Here is a 23,462-nt window from a genome sequence, read left to right as displayed (position 1 = left end):
TTAAACGTTAATCAAGTAACTAACCTCGGGAGCAGATCCCTTGCTCTCGCCAAACGGATCGGCGTGACCGGCGGTGGATGCAAATGGGTCATGTGGTTTCTGATCGAACGAAGTAGCAAATCCGTCGTCAAATCCAGAGCTCTGGAAACCTTGATTCGTATCAAACTGGGTAGCAAATCCGTTGGTCTTGAAATCATCGCCAAAGCCAGTTTCCGCATCCGATGCGCTAAATCCATTCGTCTTGTTATCGCAGAATGGATCGCGCTTGTTGGCGTTTTCCACTTCTTTCTCTTCCAGGGCAAGCTTTGCCTCTCTAAATTCGGGTTCAATCTTAAGCGAGTAGTCCGATACCAAAACCGGATCGTTCGTATCGATTGCATTTCGGAACATGGACAATGCGTCCGTCATCTGGCGCTGGTACTCTTGGATTTGAGTAACCATTGCCTTGACCTGGCTGATTTCCAGCTGAGTATCTTGCAGCTGCGAGGTCAACCGATCCACATCTTTGGTGCTGGCGTTGTACTCCCGCTCCAGGGCCTGCTCCTCATCCCTCAGCTTCTGTAGCTCCGAACGGCGCGAATCCAGCTCCCCTTCTTGCTCTCTCAAGGTATCTTCCTGTTTCTGACATTGTTCGCGAATTTTGTTCACCTTAGAAAACGATTGGTAGGGTTAGTAGGGCTTTTGAAAACTAACTTATAAAGCACAGAGAACATTTAATTTGTTTTTCTTTTATCGAGGGTTACAACATAAACACAGTGTCCATTGTACGTACTCAATAAACATAGGAGGATACATGAAAAGGAAGGAAGTGAGGTTTAAAGATGCTAAATAAACTTTCCAAATTATACAATAAGTTTGAAGAACGATGAAATAGCTTTAAAATAAGATTACAAATATAACAAACCAAATACGAACCATTTTATGTAACTACAAAAAAATCCTGTGCTATTCAGTATTTTTTTTATATTATTTATATTTACTGAGTATGATTAAACAACTATTTCACTCGTTTCCTTTTAGATAACGATCCTGAAACCCCGACTGTGTGTGTTTAGGTGCATGGAAGCAAACTAAAAAGTGGGTTTGAATACCTGTATTAAATTGGTTTGCAAACTTTCATTAAAGTTAGAACTTCGTAAAACTTTTCAACCTTCTTCAAACAAATAGAATCTGATTTTGTTTAGCATCTTTTTAAACTTTAATTTGGCTTGATTGACTTTTTTCGTGGAATTAGAAATGGAAATTTCTTTATAAGATTGTGCATAATTTTATAAATTTCATTAAATCCAGTAGCACTAATATTTTCACCGACTAGTTTTATTTAAAAAAAAAAAACGAAAATATAAACACAACGAAACTTATAAGTAATTAAATCAAACCAAATTGAAGTCGACTGTTAGTAAGAGAATATAGACAAAGTTGGTTAAAACAAATTCATACAAAACACAAACCAGATTTATCAGGAAACCATAAACAAACGGTAAACAAAATTAATAGAAAAACACAACCAGAAATAAAAAATAAATCAAAACTAACCTGCTCTCGAGCACTCGCAATGGCAGAGTCTACCTCAACTTTCTACAGTAGGTTTTTTTTGGGTTTTTAGTGTAACAGAGTTCGAGTTCCAGAGACAGATTTTCCAATTGAAATGTGTTCCCATTGATCACAAGTGACATTTTGGATTTCAATTATCACACGAGCAATAAAAGGTATAGGCACGCCCCACACGGTTATTTGAAATGATAAAAAATATAGCGCGCGAACATTCACCGAGGGAAAATTGTTGAATATCCTACTTAACTAAATCGATCGATACGAGCTAAATGTTCTCGATTTTTAACTTATTTTATGTTTAAACCAGAAATCTTAAATCTATTTAGGTTTAACTTATTAGGTTAACTTATTTGAACATATGAGAGTATTTTCTTCTCCGATTAGTCAATGATTCGTGTTTGGTTAGTCATAGCACCAGAAATTCAAAAAAAAAAATCAAAATTCAAGAAGCATTTTTTTAAGATTTCAAACTATAGAAGCTAGATTAAATGAAAAATTAACAGGTTAAAGTCAGTAAAAAATTAGCAGAAAAATTAATGACAAATCGCATGGACTAGTTGAATGATTTTAATCGCTGCTGTGGCCACTTACCTGATTCTTCAGATCGTCGAGTCGTTTCTGTGCCTCGCCCTTCTGATTCTCCAATTGCTTCAGGGTGGCCGTCAGTGTGTCTAGTTCACTCTGTGAAAAAAAAACCGTTTGATGTTAGAAAAACAACCTTTTATAGACTTCAATATCTGCTACTTACCTGTAGACTTCTCATTTCACCGTTCTTTATTCGAACGTCGGCCTCCTTCTGAGCAACTTCTTGCTCGAGCAGGCGCCGTTCCCGGGCCAGTTCCTCGATTTCCTTGGAGATCATTTCCAGCTCCGGGTTGCTGTATGTTGGTTTGGGCTCCTGTTAAGGAAAAAGGAACATGCATTGTAAAAACTTTATTCAATAGAACATAGGAACATAAATTAATTCAATACTCAAGAGTAGATGGAAATACACCCGTCACATGAATATGGGTCCCATGGCGACGAACGTGTTAAAAAAGACGATAAATTTGAATCGGAATGCACAGAGCAAAATTGAGATTGATGAGCGCTAGTATAGTGTTCTTGCGGATGGAATTCTCTTTCACGGGTGTTTTGATCGGCAAATTCTATCGGACGATAACGATTTTTTGGTTCCCTGTCTGAGACATGAGACCTGAGACAAGAGATATGAGACCTGACACCTTGAGACATGAGACCTGTGATCTCTGGATCCATGGAACCAATGGGTTGACTCATTCGTCTGGTCCGCAGGCGGCAAATATGGCACGTTGCTGTTACCGCCTTCTTGCATACATATTCAATGTGGTTTTTAAAGCTGAGCCGGTCGTCAATCATCACACTCAAATATTTAAGCCCGCGCTTTGATTCAATACTGCATGATCCAACTGTAATCCTGCCTGTTTGCGATGAAATCAGGTTTGATATCAGAACCATCTCGGTTTTGTAATGAGCCAACTGCAAACTCTTGGAGTGCATCCAGCTCTACCGCTTCTACAGCCTCGGAAGTTCTTAGCTGGACGATTTCTGTTGAGTAACCCACCGCTCGTAGCACGACGTCGTCCCCACGCTCCACTTGGTCTAACCATCTCGCTCGTTGCGCCCCCACTCGTCTTGTTCCTACCGGATTCGTAGCGAACACCTGTTTTGCAGGACAGTCGTCCGGCATTCTCGCAACATGTCCCGCCCAGCGTATCCGGCCAGCCTTCACCACCTTCTGGATACTGGGTTCGCCGTAGAGTCGCGCGAGCTCGTGGTTCATCCTTCGCTTCCACACTCCGTTCTCCTGTACGCCGCCAAAGATGGTTCTTAACACTCGTCGCTCGAATACTCCGAGTGTACGCAGGTCCTCCTCGAGCAATATCCATGTCTCGTGCCCGTAGAGAACAACCGGTCTAATGAGCGTCATATACAGGTTACACTTCGTGCGAGGGCTTCTCGATCGCAGTTGCTTGTGGAGTCCATAGTAGGCACGACTTCCGCTGATAATTCGCCTCCGGATCTCACGGCTGGTGTCATTGTCTGCGGTCACCAGTGAGCCGAGATAGACAAAGTCTTTGACTATCTCCAGCTCGTCGCCGTCGATCGTGATCTTGTTATTACTGGACAAGCGGGTTCGGTCGGCCTCGGATCCGCACGCCAGCATGTACTTTGTCTTGGACGTATTAATCATCAACCCAATCCTTCCTGCTTCGCGTTTCAGTTTGCGGTAGATCTCCTCCACCGCCGCAGATGATCTGTCGACTATGTCAATGTCATCGGCAAAGCAGAGTTGACTGGATCTGTTGAAAATCGTGCCCCGCATTTCGCCCACCGCTCGTCGAACAACACCTTCTAGCGCCACGTTGAACATCATGCAGGATAGACCATCACCTTGTCGAAGCCCCCTGCGCGATTCGAATGAACTCGACAATTCACCCGAGATCCGCACACAGCACTGCGTTCCATCCATCGTCGCCTTGATCAGTCTGATCAGCTTCCCGGAAAAGCCGTTCTCGTCCATGATTTTCCATAGCTCGTTACGGTCGATCGTGTCGTATGCGGCTTTGAAGTCGACGAATAGATGGTGCGTAGGGACTTGGTGTTCCCGGCATTTTTGGAGGATTTGCCGTAATGTGAATATCTGGTCCGTCGTTGACCGTCCCTCCATGAAGCCGGCCTGATGACTTCCCACGAATCTGTTTGCTTGTGGCGTTAGGCGGCGGAGTAGGATTCGGGACAACACTTTGTAGGCGGCGTTGAGGACAGTGATCGCTCGGTAGTTCTCACAGTCCAATTTGTCGCCCTTCTTGTAGATGGGGCATATTACCCCCTCCTTCCACTCCTCCGGTAGCTGTTCTATGTCCCAGATCCGGACTATCAACCGGTGTAGGTAATCGGCCAACCTGTCCGGGCCCATTTTGTTGAGTTCAGCTGCGATGCCATCCTTCCCAGCCGACTTGTTTCTATTCAGCTGGCGAATGGCTTCTTTAACTTCACTTATCGTTGGGAGTGGCTCCTTTTCGTCGTTGGCTACGCCGGCGATGTACCTTCCCCCACCGTCTTGATCTCCTGCATGTGCGCCGTTCAGGTGGTCATCGAAGTGCTGCTTCCACCTTTTGATCACCTCACGATTGTCCGTCAGGATACCCCCGTCCTTATCCCGGTACATTTCGGCTTGCGGCACGAAGCCTTTGCGGGATGCGTTGAGTTTCTGATAGAACTTTCGTGTTTCTTGGGAACGATGCAGCTGCTCCAGCTCCTCGAGCTCCTCCTCCTCCAGGCGGCGCTTTTTCTCCTGGAAAAGTCGGACTCGCTGCCTCTTCCGCTGTCGGTGATTTTCCACATTTCGACGGGTGCCTCTTTGCACTACTGCAGCCCGCGCGGCAATCTCTTCGTCCATCACCCTCCTACACTCCTCGTCGAACCAGTCGTTCCGTCGAGATCGCTCCACATAACCGATGACGTTCTCCGCAGCACTGTTGATGGCTGTTTTGATGGTATCCCAACAGTCCTCGAGAGGGGCTTCGTCAAGCTCGCCCTCTGCCGGCAGCGCTGCTTCGACCGATTGCGCGTAGTCTGCCGCGACCTCAGGTTGCTTCAGTCGCGCGATATTTAACCGAGGCGGGCGCCGGTTTCGTGTGCTGTTTACTACGGAGAGTTTTGGGCGCATCTTCACCATCACCAGATAATGGTCCGACTCGATGTTGGCGCCCCGACAGGATCTGACGTCGATGATGTCCGAGAAGTGCCGGCTGTCGATCAAAACGTGGTCGATCTGTGATGAGTTTGGTAAGGTGATCTCCAGGTGTACTTGTGTGGGAGGCGGTGCTGAAAAAAGGTACTACGTACGGCCATTCGTTTGGAGGCGGCGAAATCAATAAGTCTGAGGCCGTTTTCGTTGGTCAGCTGGTGCGCACTGAACCTTCCAATTGTCGGTTTGAATTCCTCCTCCTGGCCGACCTGAGCATTGAAATCCCCGATGACAATCTTGATATCATGTTTTGGGCAACGGTCGTATTCACGCTCCAGCTGCGCGTAGAATTCGCCTTTGTCGTCACTTCCGAGGTGAGGGCTGTGCACGTTGATGATGCTGATGTTGAAGAACCGGCCCTTGATTCTCAACCGGCACATTCGTGAGTTGATCGGCCACCACCCGATCACGCGCTTTTGCATCTTTCCCATCACTATAAAAGCTGTTCCAAGCTCGTGTGTGTTGCCGCAGCTCTGGTAGATGGCACGACCATCTGGGTACGTTCGTACCGTGGAGCCCTTCCAGCATACCTCCTGCAGTGCTACGATGTCGAATTTGCGGCTCTTCAATTCGTTGGAGAGCACGTGGGTACTGCCCGCGAAATTTAGAGATCGGCAGTTCCATGTTCCAAGTTTCCAATCGCTAGTCCCTTTTCGTCGCGTGGGTCTTTGCCGATTTCCATCCGAAATTTGTTGTTCGTTGTTCGTTGCTTGTGTTTTTTTTGTAGTCACGGGCTCGCAAGGCCCGCAGCTAACCCCACTATCTCGCAGGAGGACCGTCGTGATGTTGTTGTTTTGGGTCCCGAACACCACCAGGACGTTGTTGCACTCCGCACGCCGCCCCTGACATGGAGAACGGACGCGTACGACAGCACCTCATCGTACGTAATATTCCACAGGACCGGGCCCAGTATCGACCCTTGCGGTACTCCAGCTGTAACATCCATTTCCTGAAATCTTTCGCTCGTCATGTCGTCAGGTCTCATGTATCTTGTCTCATGTCTCAGGTATCAAGTCTCATATTTTATGCCTTTTGTTTCAGGTCTCAGGTATCAAGTTTCAAGTCTCAGGTCTCATGTCGCAAGATCTCAAGTCTCAGGTCTCATGTCATAGTTTTTTAAAGTTGAACTATACGAAAAACCGTGCACACTTAAAGGGTGTCCACGATGAAATTGCCACACAAAAAATTGATTCGCAAAATTCGAGTTTTCATCCGATTGCCATCAAATTTTTAGGGATTGAGAAATAACTATCAAACTTCATTTTACCATTTTACTCGTATTTTATTTACAGTCCATACGCAAATACCCGCATGTTGGCCTTAACCCCGGCCATAAGATTCTGTACAACCTGTGAATCAACCGTTTTTTGAATGTAAACCCATACTTTCTTCAGTTTCTCGACTGTCTTCACTACCTCAGGTCGCTTAAGAAGGTGCTGCTTTATAATCGCCCAGTACTTCTCGAAGGGGCGGTGCTCCGTAGTGTTGAACATTTTCGGCACGAAATTGACCTGATTGTCCGCATATCACTTCAGCACGTCCTTGGAGTGGTGGCATCCGGCCAGAAGATTGTTAGGACGTCGTGGGCCTTCAGGAGAGGAAGCAGCCGCTTCTGGAAGCACTCTTTTATGTACACCTGTCCGTTCATTGTGTCCTGGGTCACGAAAGGTGCACTACGCTTCCCGCACGTGCAGATGGCTTGCCAAACCAGGAATTTATTCGCAAATTTGGACATCTTCTGAGTGCGGACATGCTCCGGAACGCTGAACTTTTCTTGGCCGTGAAAAACAGGTTGCCGGGGATCTGTTTGAAGTCAGCCTTCACATATGTTTCGTCGTCCAGGATGCAGCATTCAACTTTCGTCAGCATGTTGAGGTTCAACTTCCTGGCACGGGTATTGGCGGACTTGTTCTGCTTCTCGTCGCGATTAGGAGCCTTTTGTAGCCTCGGGTTTCGATTGAAGGCCCCAACTACGCGGTTGTGATTTTTGGTGTTGTACGGAATACTTTCTCATTCACTTCTGGGCTTCCGATTGGTGGTCAATCGTTCCGCGAACCGCTTAATCACTCACGACACCGTGGAATTCGCGATTCCCAACGTTTTAGCGATGGAACGATGCGAGAGATCCTTGTTCTCGTGATGCATGCGCAAGATTTTATCACGCACAAGCTGTTCTTTCGACTTCATTTCCGCGAGTTTTGATCGCAGGACTTGCAGGTTGTAAACAATGCACTATGGACTAAATCCACCCAAATTTTCTTTAAATTCTACCCAACGGTTAAAAAAGTTAGAGCAATTTTATAGTGTGGCAATTTCATCGTGGACACCCTTTACCCCGGTGTACCTTATCGCTAATTACACCTATTTTCGTACCCAGAGAAAAGGCATATAAAAAAAAAACAATAAATCAAACTTACCGCCGCCGCAATCAGCGCACCCTTCCGCAGGCTCGGGGGAATCATGTTCGGGGCCAGCACCTGCGGTGGATCGATTCCTTTCTTAGCCTGCTCGACGAACCACATCGCCAGGCAGAACTCCTCCAGCCGCAGCTTTCCGCTCTGGTTGGTATCGCACAGGGCCCAAATCAGCGCCAGCACACCCTGCTGCAGTCCGGACTGCAAAAATACTTCCTTGATTTCGTGACCGGAAACGAGGCCATCCCGGTCCAGGTCGCTTTTGTTGAAGATTTCTTCGTAGCGGCAGCGCTCCAGGGTACCTACGACCCAGGCATTCGGATCGACGACTGCCGTTCCGGCGCTGTTGGTTGGAATGATTGGAACCAGCGGAGCCGGTGGAATGATCGGTGGAGTTGCGCGGGCTACCATCGGCAATGGCGGAACGGCCGGCGGAGGAGCGATATCGGTCGGGAAGTTTGCCACGAACCCACCATCGCTACCTCCGAAGGCATCAAAACTATTGTTATTTACGGCTGCTGCGGCGCTACCGTTTTGTGGAGCGTTTCGCTGCAGCTGCGGCGGCAAAACTGCCGGAATTGCTCGTTTGTCCAGAGCCTCGTAAACCAAATGCATAGCGACACAGAATTCGTGTTTATCGAGACTTCCATCTCGATCCTGATCGGCCAGATCCCAAATACGCCCAAGCGTATCGATGGGCAACTTTGAGTTCATTAGCGTGGCTCGAACTTTGTTTCCCGGGAGCAGACCTCCGGATGGTCCAAGCGATTCGAACAGCTGTTCATACTGTTGCCGTTTCTCTGGTTTGATGGACCAGTCTGTATTTTCGGCGGGGACCAATTTGACCTGCCCAGTGACTTTTGGGATTTCACCCTAAAAGGAAAACAAAACCGGAAATAAATTTAAATAAAATAGAAAAGTCGCAAAACTGCGTTTTTAACTCACCACTTTCGGCGGCTTGGACAGTTCCTTGTAGATGTTCTTCAGATTGAACTCGGACCCCTCCTGGGCCAAACCGATCAGCTTGAGGGACACGAAGAAGCCCTCCTTGGTCAGGTAGCCGCGCCCATTGGGGTCGGACATGTCCCATACGCGGCTCAGTACCACATCGCTTAGTCCGGATTTTTTGAGAAATTTTGCTGCATCCAGCGCTCCGATCTCATTGCTACCTTTGGGATCGAGCTGAAAATTAACGGAGGAAAATTAGAATTAGAAATGTGTTTTCTTATTATTTCTAGAAAAAAAAAATCAAAATATTTTACTTTTTATTTCAAGTGATAAAAATACAATTATTTAACTTATGGCTCCAAAAACTGACATCAATGAAATTACTATTCAAAACGACAATCCTCCAATGAATGACTAATAAAACTGCAAACAATAACTTTTGCTTTTCTTCTGCTTCTGATAACGAAGATAGCTCTCGCTCGAGTGAGCATTACCGAACATTTGGCAATCTTCTTCCTTCGTTACTACAAGTTGTGGCATTATGTTCCAATTTGGATAAGACCAGTCCTCAAAGTACTAAGAGCATCTTATCACCGAAAGAATGCAACGACAAATGGCAACGTTTGGCGGAAACAAATTGCCGTTCCTAGAATCGAAGGGTGGTGAGTGGCAAGACGCAAGAAATTTACTACAGAATCGCGAGGCACTGGTCGTGTGTAAAATGTTGTCAGGATAAATTTGGAGCCTCTCACCAGTTTCAATAATGGATAAAGGATATTCTCTCTCCCGTTTGGGAATTTTGCTCTTTCATGTTTTCGTATCTCGTAATCAAGGATTTTTTCCATCCGATTTCCTAACCAGTAAGCAGAAATGTTAAATTCTTCATTCAACTTACCTGTTTGTAGTAAGCCTCGTATATCAAGATATGATCACCTGCGACCTGTAAAGAATTCACTGGATCAAAACAATGACCTGTCATGTTTTCGTATTCTTCTTGTAGCAATCAATGACACAATTTTCAACCAGCGATGGTAAACACCCCAAGCAAAACGAGCAAAACCCTCTTCAATAGTTCACTTTACGACGAAAAAAAAATGCTCCCCGCGTCAAATACTTTTTTTCTAACAATTAACTACAGATTTTCTGAACTTTCAATATCATTATCGTTTCCGATTTCGATTTTCTCGAAAATACACGGGACGAGTCACTCGTAAAAAGGTGTAGGAAAACGTCAAAATTCCGAAGGAATTTTTTCCTGCCAGCGCTCGTCGACTGCGAAGAGCCCACTCAAATTCTGTGATAAGGGTCCCGAAAAATTGCTCCCCACGCCCCGGAACGAATGTTTTTCGGTCAAACTTTAAGCAAAACGGCTAGGCGGAACACTGATGCACATTTTAAAGCATATTTTAATCCGATCAGACACTTAATACCACACAAAACAACGAATTAGGTCTACCTTCAAGATATCAGGCATTTTCGACTTTTTACTGACGAGTGAAAATATCGAATTTTTTTCTATCGCTGGTTCTCTCTCGCTCGATCGCCCAAATGAAATGATTCCCGTGACGGCCGCTTTCAGAACTCGAAATGAATGGCGCTGCGAGCGGTTGGGGGGGGGAGGGGGGGGGCACAAAATTGCCTCATCGGCCATCATCTGCTGGGAAGAAGTGATGGCAGCAGTAACAAAAATTAATTCTTGTGAAAAATCGTTGTTTCGTAATTTTTACTTCCTGAAATCTCTTGAAATCATTCAAGCATCAATTATTATACGCGATTACTTCACGCATATGTGTGGTACCCGCAATAGAATTCAAATAACATTAAATACACAAAAAAACATTTTTTAAATTTTATTACAATGAAATATACGAATAGTCACTAATAGAATAGCTAATAGCAAAAATAATTAATAGGTATAAAGATTCCCGACTCTTGCGGAAACCGGGAGACAAAAATAAAACGCGCCATCATCGAATATGGTGGCAGCATGTGTGATATGTTCCGAGCCGGAACTTCCGACTGTCTTTTAGTGTGGTGCACCATACACACACTCTTTTTTTTAAACTCAAAATTAAGTATTTTTGGTTCAAAACAGCACTTCAGTGGCTTCCCTCAACTTTGAGTTTGTCTGGGCAATAGCAAAACTAAGTTCTGATATGCATACTCAATACTAAGTTCGGCAGCCGAACTCGAATTTATCCTTTTTTTTTTCGAGGGTAGCTTACTTTCAGGGAATTAAAGGATGATTAAAATTTGTTGTACCCGGATGTTGCTGTTCCGGTACATTGCATTGCAATTGCAGAGCGGTGGAAAGAAAACTTCCGGATGTTACTTCCTACGGGAAGTAAACAACATCCGGAAGTTTCCGGACATTCCTAGCCGCTCACCATATGATGACAATGACGGACAGAATTTTACGCTGACACGGTGATCAAGCATTCCTTCATAGTCTTCCGGTAATTGTTCCGGAACGACAAAATTTTGCGACGTGTTCGTTGGTTGCTGTTCCGGCTCGAACTGAACTCGCTAAGTGTTTTCAGTCCAACAAAGAGAGTTCAATTTTTAGTTCATAAGGTCGAACTCAGCTTTGCTCCCTCGCCGAAGGAAAAAAACGGATCAATTTTGAGTTCGCAGTTCGAACTCCATTTTGAACCATAGCAAGGAGGAAAAAGGGTACTTAACTTTAAGTTCATAGAATCGAACTATGTTTTGAACCTCGGTCGTACTTAATTTTGAGTTAAAATAAAAGAGCGTGCAGGTTGCTCTTCACAACAACAGCAATGGTGAACACGTTCCACACTCCACCAGAACAAATCGTTATACATATTTATCAATTAAACCGCGCGCGTTCATATTTTCGAAATTTATGAAGAAATTAGTGTACGTACATAATTGTTCAACCATTTGAACTTGAGTGTTGAAAAGAGCTTAAATATAAAAAAAAACATACCGGTATTGATTTACGAGAAGTAAAAGTGAAATCTCCCGGAAGTTGACCCTTGAGCAGCCATGCTGGCGAAAGTTCAATCAAACGCCGTTTTGAGACCATTCAAATTTGAAGGTGTGACTACCAGAATATCCAATGTCGATATGTGTCGGAGCCCTTGAAAAGTTAGTCGGTAAGTAAACGGAATAAGTTGATTTATTTTTATGATATTTGAAACGTATCTACTTGATTTTTTCATTCAAATATTTCAAGAGCCTCTGAAATCTTTATTATAGTAACTTTTGTCCTAAAATTAAGCAAATTGATATTCTATACCGAATGTAAAACAGAAAAGCATTGAAATATCTCCTTTTATATGTTTTGTTACCACCAAAACTGGCCACCTAGAAATTGATCAATTTTGGCCATTTTCTTGTTGGTTTTGTCTTGTCAATTCTTCAACTTTATAGAATTGAACGGTTTTTTATCAAATCAGTCATGGTTTTGTTTTAGCCATTTGAAGTCTGTTTTGTCATTTTTTTTAATCATTTTTGTCTTTTTTGTCTTTTTTGTCTTTTTAGTCTTTTTTGTCTTTTTTGTCTTTTTTGTCTTTTTTGCCTTTTTTGTCTTTTTTGTATTTTTTGTCTTTTTTGTCTTTTTTGTCTTTTTTGTCTTTTTTGTCTTTTTTGTCTTTTTTGTCTTTTTTGTCTTTTTTGTCTTTTTTGTCTTTTTTGTCTTTTTTGTCTTTTTTGTCTTTTTTGTCTTTTTTGTCTTTTTTGTCTTTTTTGTCTTTTTTGTCATTTTTGTCTTTTTTGTCTTTTTTGTCTTTTTTGTCTTTTTTGTCTTTTTTGTCTTTTTTGTCTTTTTTGTCTTTTTTGTCTTTTTTGTCTTTTTTGTCTTGTTTTTATCTTTTTAGAGACTTTTTTTGTCATTTGAAAAATGACACTTTTTAGTATCACACAGGAGTCATAAAAATGGTACTACAAGAAAAGCCTTACAAGGGTCAGGCATAAATCAGCAAAGCAAATATTCTAAGGCCACAAAACAGTAAAAAAAAGACAGGCGATTCCCACATGAATTTCAAATAAGTTTATTAACTAGACTTCCCACATCAACCCAAAGCTGCCTTAATTTTCATCTTCAATTTGTCCAATCCAATTTGATTCTCCGTTTCGTAGTAGGGAAGCAATTTCATTTTCCCATACCATGCCGCCAACCGGGGCCATCGAATGCCGTCGTTGACCGGGCATGCAATTTCCGCCGTGCTCAAAGTTGCCACTATCGAAAAGTCCGCAATTGTAAGCTGTGTGTAATAAGAAACATTTGAATTATTAAAAGCATCAAGAGACACATGGCTACCGGCTTTCATTTTAACCTACCTCATCACATGCGACAAAGCTGGATTCATTCAAATAGGACTCCAAATAGTCGAATGCTTCCTCGATTGGTTTTGTGTGTTCCGATAGGTTTTTGATTGTCCCTCGAAACACTTGTTGCTGGAAAATAATGATTGGTTCAATTGATAAAATTTTCAATCGTTGAATGTTGCATTTAGATAATTACAAATAATTCTGAATCCCGTCTGAACAGGACGGCATTGTTGAAGCACAATCTATTGTGCACTCGGGCCCGTTTCTTAGGATCTTTCAATGAAAACGGCGAATCCATCCCGTACTCGTCGCAGAGGTACATCAATATTGCATGACTGTCGGTTAAAATGAGGTCATCGTGCTGCAAAACCGGTACCGTGTGCAGTGGATTGAGCTGAAATATGAAAAGGCTGTGAAAAATACACTTATTTGAGTGTACTGAATATAAATCTTACCTCAACGAAACTTTCCTCCAAATGACCTCGAGAAAATAGATCAATCCATTTGAAGTCAACTTTATCTTTGATTCCTAGAGCTGCAAGTGTCAGCAGAACGCTTCGAACTGGTGGGCTAATGTCATCATAGTAGAGAACCGGATTGGGCATGATTTCGCAGCCTTTGGGTAAAACAAAACTATACATTTAATATTGGTAAATCTTAATGTAAATTTTTGAATATGATAATTTACAAAAAATATTCTTGGTGTTACTATTTAAACGATGTGTTTTAAAAGCTTATACCTCTTTTGTAGAATGGCATGAAATCAGAACTGTAATACGTACATTTAACTTGCAACCCAAGCAACCAGAATTCCTTTAAAAAGGAATAGAAGCTTAATCAGCTCTCGTTTGTTTCTGAAGAGAATGCTAATCAGCCCAAAATTTAAGTTCTTAAAGCTACTTTGAAGTTCGTTTAGGTGGCTGTAGAGAACGCTATTCAGCTTCTAAGAGAATGTCAAGAAACTTCTACGCGCCGAAACAAAAATCCGATTGACAGATTGCTCTGACAACCAGATGTCAGATTACTAGGTTGCCGGTCTATCATGGTCTATCTCATTGATTTTATTTACATATATTGTTTTGATTACAAAAGCTGCTTACGCCTAGAGAATTGAACCGCAGCTCTCTAGGTTGCAATGAAACTCACCAGCCTCTCGACCAATCCAGCATTTTGCATTTTTGCATTTCATTGCCACTTTTATAATTAGTATTTAAACTTAATGTCATTTGAGATTATTGAATGGGTTGGTCAATAGATTGTACCTTATTTCGTTTAAAGGACTTTCAGTACACAATATGAATAATAACAAAAATTAGCATCATCAAAAATTTATTCGAATATCTTAACATTTATAAGAAAAATTCGAAAAAATCTAGATTTCCATTTGAAAATATCATACTTCCCGTGAAAATGAACGTGAAAAAATCTTATTTTGTCAATAAATCAAAAACGCGACACAACTATAGTGTATGTAATATGGTGGTGTAAAGTCAAACTGGTCTTGTTGTTTAAAACTTCCTAGAACTGTTTTTATCCCGATTTTCACTGCGGAAAATTTATCATGGCGGGGGAATCAGACAAACAGTTCTAGGAGGTTTTCAACAACAAGAACAGTTGGATTTTTATCTTTTAAATTTTTCCCTCCGATGCCACCATGTTAAAAAATCTAGTTTAGTCGCGTTAGTAAATGGACCTGTAAATGGACCTGTTAGGAAGCATTTGTGCAATATTTTCAACAAAAAAGATCTTTTTCTTCTTTTAAGATACCCAAACTACTAAAATTCTATTTAAACTAAGTCCTAGGAAATCAATATTCTTAATGTTCACTAACAATTGTCGACGATAAAAACAGAAAACAAGAAGCCATTTGAGCAATATGTATTGAATCGTCGTAGAGTCGTTCAGAGTTTGAGTTAAGAATTTGATATCCGTGGTTCCTATACAGTTGGGTGGATTTTAATTGATGTCGTCTACCAACTTGAATTGATTTAGCTCGTTAACCGCAAAGGTGACATCGCGAAGCTGGAGCTCAGATTAAATTTCTTCGATGCTTCTCGATAGTTCAAAGTGAGAAATTGAAATGTTTGAATAGATCCAGCTTAAACTACACATAATATGTACAGTACATAAGGTTATAATTTGAAATTTGACAAAAATGTTAAAAATAAAAATACGAAATTTATAAACAAAAAAGGACAAAAATTTAATAAAATATTAAAACAGAAAAAAAATAACAAACATGACAAAACTTACAAGAATGACAGAAATAACAAAAATGACAAAAATGACAAAAATGACAAAAATGACAAAAATGACAAAAATGACAAAAATGACAAAAATGACAAAAATGACAAAAATGACAAAAATGACAAAAATGACAAAAATGACAAAAATGACAAAAATGACAAAAATGACAAAAATGACAAAAATGACAAAAATGACAAAAATGACAAAAATGACAAAAATGACAAAAATGACAAAAATGACAAAAATGACAAAAATGACAAAAATGACAAAAATGACAAAAATGACAAAAATGACAAAAATGACAAAAATGACAAAAATGACAAAAATGACAAAAATGACAAAAATGACAAAAATGGCAAAAATGACAAAAATGACAAAAATGACAAAAATGACAAAAATGACAAAAATGACAAAAATGACAAAAATGACAAAAATGACAAAAATGACAAAAATTACACGAATTTAAAAAATTTCAAAAATAACGAAAATTACAAAAATTACAAAAATGACAAAAATGACAAAAATGACAAAAATGACAAAAATGACAAAAATGACAAAAATGACAAAAATGACAAAAATGACAAAAATGACAAAAATGACAAAAATGACAAAAATGACAAAAATGACAAAAATGACAAAAATGACAAAAATGACAAAAATGACAAAAATGACAAAAATGACAAAAATGACAAAAATGACAAAAATGACAAAAATTACAAAAATTACAAAAATTACAAAAATTACAAAAATTACAAAATTACAAAAATTACAAAAATTACAAAAATTACAAAAATTACAAAAATTACAAAAATTACAAAAATTATAAAAATTACAAAAATTACAAAAATTACAAAAATTACAAAAATTACAAAAATTACAAAAATTACAAAAATTACAAAAATTACAAAAAATTACAAGATTTAAAAGAATTACAAAAATTACAAAAATTCAAAAAATTACAAATATTACAAAAATTACAAAAATTACCAAAATTACAAAAATTACAGAAATGACAAAAATTAAAAAAATTTCAAAATTTTCAAAAATTACAAAAATTACAAAAAATACAAAAAATACAAAAATTACAAAAATTAAAAATTACAAAAATATCAAAAATTACAAAAATTAAAAAAATGACAAAAATAACAAAAATTACAAAAATTACAAAAATTACAAAAATTACTTAAATTACAAAAAATAGAAAAATACCAAAAATTACAAAAATTACAAAAATTACAAAAATTACAAAAATTACAAAAATTACAAAAATGACAAAAATCACCAAATTGACAAAAATGACACAATTGACAAAAATGACAAAAATGATAAAAATGACAAAAATGACAAAAATGACGTTTTTCAAAAATGGCTTAAATGACTAAAATTATCAAAGATCACGTTTGTCAAGAAAGAGTGATACGGTTTGGCCTTTTTTAGGTTCCGCTTGACAATAGCCCAGTATTTCTCAATTGGGCGGAGCTCTGGCGTGTTGGGAGGGTTCTTGTCCTTGGAAACAACCTGCACGTTGTTGGCGGCATGCCACTCTATGGCCTTTTTACCGTAATGGCAAGATGCCAAATCCGGCCAAAACAGTACGGAACAACCGTGTTTCTTCAGGAAAGGCAGCAGACGTTTATTCAAACACTCTTTCACGTAAATTTCTTGGTTGACAGTTCCGGAAGCTATGAAAATGCTGCTTTTCAAGCCACAGGTACAGATGACTTGCCAAACCAGATATTTTTTCGCGAACTTTGACAGTTTCATGTGCTTGAAAATATCTGCTACCTTTCCCCTTCCTTTTGCCGTATAAAACTCCTGTATCGGAAGCTGCTTGTAGTCGGCTTTGACGTAGGTTTCGTCGTCCATTACCACGCAGTCAAACTTCGTCAGCATCGTCGTGTACAGCCTCCGGGATCGCGCTTTGGCCGTCGTATTTTGTTTATCATCGCGATTTGGAGTCACTACCTTCTTGTAAGTCGATAGTTCGGCTCGTTTTTTGGCTCAACGCACGGTTTTAGGCGATACGCCCAGCTTATTTGCGGCATCTCGGAGAGAGAGGTTAGGGTTTCGCTTGAAACTACCGGCAACTCTCTTTGTCGTCTCAGCGGCTTTTTCGATTTACCCCCGATCCAGACTTCCTGGTTGTCGACAAACGTTCCCCAAACACTTTAATTACATTTGTAACGGTTGATTTGCGTGCGAGTAGCTCGGATTTTCGCGATGCGCGAGCAAAATTTTGATACGCTGCTCTTCTTCCTTGGACGGCATTTTGACAACTGAAGAGTGAATTCCAAAATCAAAATAGGAGCAACATTCTACACACACACACCTTCAAAATGAGGTGTTCAGGTTTTTTAAATGCAAAATTGAAAGAAATACGTCAAGTTGATATTGACCAAATGTTGACCGTATCACCCTTTAATGACAAAAATGACAAAAACGATTTGTCAACAATGATTTAAAAAAGACAGAGATGATTGAATCGCCAAAGGTCGTAGGTTTCTTAAAATAACATCTTCATGTTTAATTTTTTTCAGTAAAGACGCTTAACAAACTGTGCAGTCTTTTTCCAAGCGGCAGCAAAATACGTAAAAGTATTCATCGCTAAAGAATGACAGTTTGCTTTTAAAATGCTTGAAAAAATGACGGATGAATCAATCAAGCTATAAATTTATGGTTATCTTTAGTTCAAAAACCTTCGTAATTTAATATGAATATTACATCTATTTAGTTTTGATTTATTGTAGTAGCTGGTCTCCATTTTGTGATCAACTGTTATAAAAATTGGAATAAAAATCATTTTTGATATATAAATCACGGTTGTTTAGGTAAACACTACCAGACAATTAGCAAAGATTAACGAACATTCACAATTTATTTGGTAAAATTAATTGTTGTTGGGTAAAATTACCGAGCTTTTATCGACCGCTGTGAATGTTCAATGCTCATCAAACAAATCACCGATCGTTCGGTAGAATTTTCCAACATACCGAGAAAAATAATACCGAACTCTCGGTAGTACAAATGCAAACTTAATAAACTTTTTACAGCTTATTCGGTAAAAATCCCCGGTAATTCGTCTATTTTTCACTGTGTTTCAGATTACAAAATTACCTAACTGGTTAACGAATTCCGTATCTTGAGAATTCGGTAAAAAATTACCGATGTTATTGATTTCCGCTTACTGTGTATCTTTGTAGTGTTGTTTACCTTTTATTCGTTATGTTTCGCGTACGAAATACGACACTCAAGAAACGTTCGCGGATTAACGATTCGAACTGGTACACACGAAAGAACAGACAGAACTGAGAGTTTCAGGTGCTGAGAGCTCTATTTAGAATAAGAAATCTTCTCAAGACTACCGAATTAGTAGGGTAAACGACTCCTCGCTCGTTGTATTATTAAATACAGTTTAAACCTCCAACAGCCTTCTGTCTGTTTTCTTTTGGATTTTTTGTTACTTTTCTTTTTTTTTAATTTACACGTTTTACTGCTGGTAGTCAGGTTACCACAACTGATACTCAAACGTTTCTCTGGACATCTTTGGACTTTTCATCTTTTTGTTTTTTTTCATCCAAGTTCTGCTTATCTTGAGAGGACGAAAAAAGAAACAAATCAAACGGATGCTGAGAAAAGCTGAATGAATAACTGAGCATCTACTGGAATATGATTCTTGATAAATAAAATCACGTCGTGCATTCGAAAAAAAAATCTAGCATTGCATTTAAAAAACTTTATTCAACGGCAATCGGTGCTGTTTAAACTTCAAACTTATGTGCTTCATTGCCACGCTGTGGTGATATCCTTTACCATGATCGGGAATATTTTACTCCACTTCCTTCTGATTTGCAGCCAGCTTGGCATGAAAAAACGCAGCCAAATCCTCAGCACCGTCCTGGTTGATGCGTTTATAATACGGCAAGGCAGCCATCTGGGCCATCCAGCGGCCCAAGTTCGGATACTGACCGGCATCAACCGGAAACACGGCATGCATCGAAGCAATACTGGTAATGCAGCTCAGATCCGCCAACGTCATCCGGTTTCCGACGATGTACTTATCGACAATCGTATCGTTAAGCAGCTGATAGGCTTTATGTATGTAATCAATTTTCTCCTGCGGCGTGTCCGTGGACTTGGTGAAAAGGACTGGTTCCTGGAAAAGTAGAGGTTCATATTAATTTGTCCACTTAGTCACATGACAAAGTCAATTAGCAAATGAAGTTTCTTACCAAATAGAAACGAAGCCTTGCGAAAAGTACCCCAGAATCGAAATGAAGGGCGGCATTTATCTTCGATTGCGTTACGATGTCCTGCGGATAGAGCGATCCGTCTCCATACTTTTGGGACAGATAAATGTTTATTGCGTGACTATCGCGAACGATGGTCCCATCCTCATCGATTATCAACGGCACGGTATGCTGAGGGTTCAGCTGAAAAAAAAATTTAAAAAATACTTATAATAACTGCTAATCCACTAGTCGTCAATAAAAACACATACTTTTAGATTGCGATCTAAATCTGTCGCTAAATGTAAAGTGAACTTGCGAATAAGATTGTTCCGCTAACTGTAGAACGCTGAATTGCCTAGTACTGATTTGTCCATATACGAAAATTGAAATGTTTATGGATTGAATCCAGAAGATGGATAAATGGATAATTCTTTTACCCCTGGATCTATGCAACATAGAAACTTTGCGCCAAGCGCGAGTATAAGAAAAGGTTAAAAAAAATTGACACAATAGGAATATCAGAGGAGTAATGGACATACGGGAAAATTACAAAAATATAACACATATGACGGGAATAACTTAAATGACAAAATTTACAAAAAAGGCAATAATCAATCTAAAAGCTATCTCTATTCATCTCATTTTACAGCACCACATTTCTTCCTGCCTAGATATATCTTCAAACGCTCACTGAAGAAGATAGTAAGTTGCTATCAAAACACCGGTATCTGCACTTTTCTTATACCGTGGTTGAATTAAAAGGAATCTTTTGATTGCTTTGTTCAATAGAATAAGTCAACCAAGTCCTTAAAAAAACTTGAAATTTTGCTGTTCAGTCATAGACAATTCTCCTCTCCTGAAACAAATATTTCATTCTGGTTTATCAAAAAACTTATATGAAAGGCTAGGATGATCAGTACTAAAAAACCAAAACCCACGAGACCTTAAGTGTCAGGTAGTCAAGATCCCCCATTATCCATTTTTTAAAGCATGTTAAAAACCACCAACCTTGACAAATTCCGGATCCAAATGTTCACCGGCAATCAAATTCAACGGTCTCACTTCCAGCTCCAGACCCAACACTTTGGCAGTGAGCTCAACGGAACGCCCCGGAGGGCTCACTTTGGTGGTATACAGGACAACTTTTGCCATTGTTTCAAAGTTTTTTTTTCGCGATTGAAGGATAACCCAAGCTAAGGATAGAAATACAAATAACCAACCGTTCGAGAAGGACTAGGAAACCGCAATAGCCTGACGTGGGTCTTATAGGCCAAAGGCTGTGTTTGAGTATGAATTTTTAATGAAGAACTGCAAATACGAAACGTTCGACAAAGAAGCTTTTGGTTGACGCTGATGACGTGTAACTTTTGATTGAATAAAAAAAACCTTTGATCTAACAGTTAAGAAGGTTGACAGTACAGCAATCAAGTGGATTACAGGATGAAAGAACTTCTTACAATTGGTGATAATGTAAGATGAACGCAACATTGAAGTTGAAAGTCATTTTGAAATGTTGTTCAAATTAAAAAAAAAACCGTCAATTTATTGTTAAACCCTACCCTCAACATTCAGACATTTCGGCATGTCAACAAAGGTTTATTAAGCCGTACCTCAGAAATCTTCTTTGGAATCCTTCTATTGTGTTACTACAAAAGCACTGCAACTCTCAGAAAACCTATAGAGGACGTTTCACAGAGTAAAGCAATCCTTGAGGTTTCTAACTGGAAGGGACATTTTCATATCATCTTCTTACCATATCAGTACAAATACGTAACGCAGCACTTCGGAAAACTCGTTCATAACAGTGATGAACATAATGTTTCCTAAGTGACTCCCTTGTGGTACACCACCTGTTGATTGACAATATGTACACTGGATCTCGCATTCCCTAATTTCACGAAAAAGACTTGTTTTTGTAAGGTACGAATGTATTCACTGAAAGCAAGTACTGGAAATTCCATTTTACACAGCACCTACAGGAGAGCACTTATGTCAATCACGCCAAACGCTTTTGACATGGTGGTGTAAATATATGGTATCGACTCGTGATCCTTGTATCATCCATTGTGAAGTTGTAGATACGAGCTCTGCCGAATTCGTCTCTGATGATCGCTTTTTCAAAAACCTGTTCAATCAGACATCTATCCTTGTAACCAAGGGTACATTTTAGTGTAAATTATGCTCTCGAACAGTTTAGGCATGGCAGAGAAAATTGCTACCCCACGATAGTTTTCAGCAGGCAGTTTAGAACTGTCTCGCAGCGAGCTGTTGAATTTATGAAATGCGGCTCCCGCCGGCTAAGTCCAAGATGGCAACCCCATCGCGGGATAGGGACCTTAGGCTAACAGCCTTCTGCTTCCGATAAATTAATCGTTACGGAAACTGAGACAAGAAATAACCGAATTGGAACTTCAGCAACGACTTTTAGCATGAAAGCACGAACTAGAATTGGAACTTGGAATGTTTTGATCCTTGCCCAGCCAGGTAAACTGGCTTAACTTACTACAGAAGCTAGCCGCCTCAAGCTAGAGATATTGGGACTGAGTGAAGTCCGTCGGCCTAACACTGGAGAACACAAGACACAGTCCGGGCAAGTCTTGCTTTACTCTGAACACGCTACTCTGGAACGAGGAGTTGGTTTCCTGTTAAGCCCGCAGGCTCATGCGGCCCTCATAAGATGGGAACCGATAAACGGAAGAATAATCGTAGCCAGATTTAGACCACGGGTTAGAAACCTTACAATCATCCAGTGTTATGCGCCAACTGACGATGCCATTTTGCAAAAGATAGAGCAGTTTTACAGTCAATTGAGCAGAGTGGTTGAGAAAATTCCAAAGAGTGACACTCAAATCCACTTAGGCAACTCCAACGCAAAGATTGGCTGCGATAATCAGGAATCAGGATTTTGAGCGCCTCATGGGGTGACATGGTCTAGGACAGATGAGCGAAAACGGAAAACTGTTTGTAGAATTTTATTTCAACAATAACATGGTGATCGGTGCATTGCTCTTGCCCCATCGACCAGCACATAGCCTTGTTGATGTCCGAAACAAACGAAGCGCAGACATTGCACCCTCGTCCTTGGTGAGATTCGACTGAGAGTTGCGCGTGTCCAACGACGAAAGGAGAAAGACGGATGTCGATACGACGTCCGCCGGTTGGAGAATCCAGAGATGAAAAGGGCGTACGTTGAACAGCTCGAATCCCGAGCCTCGGAACTACCGACAGACGGAACAGTCGAAGAACAGTGCTGTGGAATCAATAATGCCTTTATCACGACGAACCATGGTACTCTCGGTAAAGTATGTGGAAGAAGAAGCGAATGGATGTCGGTTGAAACTTGGTGGATGATCGATGATCGGAGAAAGGGTAAAGTCGGAATTGAGCAGGCATGTCCCGGGTCAGCCAATACAGCTGCCCGCTTACGATATGCGGAGCTGGAAAAGGCTATTAAATGAGCTTATAGACGAGACAAGAGAGCCTGGACAAACTCCCTAGCCGAAGAGGGAGAAAGATCCGCCGCCATTGAAGATACCCGATTACTATATGACATTTCTCGCCGCCTGAGTGGTGTAAGAACTAATGCAAAAATGCCACTTATAAAGGCCCAAGCAACCAAAAGTCTCATAGAACAGGTACAAAAACGCTTACTCAGCCCCATCATTGTTATGAAGTACGTTCTATGCAGCTCAAAATTTAAGTTCTTATTGATACTTTCAAGTTCCAAAACAAGTTTAATGATCTTCTATTCAGCTTCTAGCGGCCTCTTAATTCAGCTTCCAAAAAATCGCAAAATGAGCAAAAAAATTCTCTCTATCTCAACTGAACCGTTGGCTTGTGTTTATATCACCTTCTCTTGATTATTTACTGTTTTCTGTACCGGTGCCGCCATGATGCCACGCGCCGGATTTCAAACTCGACAAATTGCTCAATTGCTTCTTTCCTACATTTCCAACATATATCGCATCAGAATGGTCACTCATGTACAAAATTACTATTTGA

The 23,462-nt window shown here is 40.4% G+C and overlaps 3 protein-coding genes across 7 annotated transcripts in view; all 3 read right to left on the bottom strand.

The window, feature by feature from the left end:
* LOC129746742 (epidermal growth factor receptor substrate 15-like 1) overlaps positions 1-10,221 on the bottom strand; it is a 36,071-nt gene extending 25,850 nt beyond the window's left edge. The window contains exons 1-8 of one of the 3 annotated variants that reach the window (XM_055740610.1): positions 10,145-10,221; positions 9,584-9,628; positions 8,686-8,922; positions 7,744-8,613; positions 2,303-2,452; positions 2,146-2,235; positions 1,537-1,578; positions 25-648 (exon numbers count right to left, since the gene is read on the bottom strand). In XM_055740610.1, coding sequence (XP_055596585.1) covers positions 25-648; positions 1,537-1,578; positions 2,146-2,235; positions 2,303-2,452; positions 7,744-8,613; positions 8,686-8,922; positions 9,584-9,628; positions 10,145-10,162 — 2,076 coding nt within the window. In that variant the 5' untranslated portion in view covers positions 10,163-10,221. Of the gene's footprint in view, positions 1-24; positions 649-1,536; positions 1,579-2,145; positions 2,236-2,302; positions 2,453-7,743; positions 8,614-8,685; positions 8,923-9,583 lie in introns of all 3 variants that reach the window. The other 2 variants (XM_055740609.1, XM_055740611.1) reach the window with 2 other exon arrangements.
* Positions 10,222-12,680: 2,459 nt separating this feature from the next.
* LOC129746754 (glutathione S-transferase E14-like) lies at positions 12,681-18,529 on the bottom strand. Of its 3 annotated transcripts, none has more exons than XM_055740628.1 (5): positions 18,442-18,529; positions 13,440-13,600; positions 13,178-13,378; positions 12,994-13,110; positions 12,681-12,917 (listed from the first exon to the last, which is right to left on the bottom strand). In XM_055740628.1, the coding sequence occupies exons 2-5, from the start codon at positions 13,587-13,589 to the stop codon at positions 12,726-12,728; spliced, it is 660 nt and encodes a 219-aa protein (XP_055596603.1). In that variant the 5' UTR covers positions 13,590-13,600; positions 18,442-18,529; the 3' UTR covers positions 12,681-12,725. The 3 variants fall into 3 exon arrangements, with proteins under 3 accessions (XP_055596603.1, XP_055596604.1, XP_055596602.1); XM_055740629.1 differs by having other exon boundaries at positions 18,346-18,479; XM_055740627.1 differs by lacking the exon at positions 18,442-18,529 and adding an exon at positions 18,394-18,415.
* A 449-nt stretch (positions 18,530-18,978) lies between these two features.
* Positions 18,979-20,689, bottom strand: LOC129746750 (glutathione S-transferase 1-like). Its single transcript, XM_055740623.1, has 3 exons — positions 20,469-20,689; positions 19,461-19,661; positions 18,979-19,384 (listed from the first exon to the last, which is right to left on the bottom strand). The coding sequence occupies exons 1-3, from the start codon at positions 20,610-20,612 to the stop codon at positions 19,058-19,060; spliced, it is 672 nt and encodes a 223-aa protein (XP_055596598.1). The 5' UTR covers positions 20,613-20,689; the 3' UTR covers positions 18,979-19,057.
* Positions 20,690-23,462: the final 2,773 nt, after the last annotated feature.

This window comes from Uranotaenia lowii, chromosome 2 (assembly GCF_029784155.1).
Source record: "Uranotaenia lowii strain MFRU-FL chromosome 2, ASM2978415v1, whole genome shotgun sequence".
In the NCBI taxonomy this organism is placed as follows: Eukaryota; Metazoa; Arthropoda; class Insecta; order Diptera; family Culicidae; genus Uranotaenia; species Uranotaenia lowii.
This window is presented reverse-complemented; position numbering and strand designations above follow the sequence as displayed.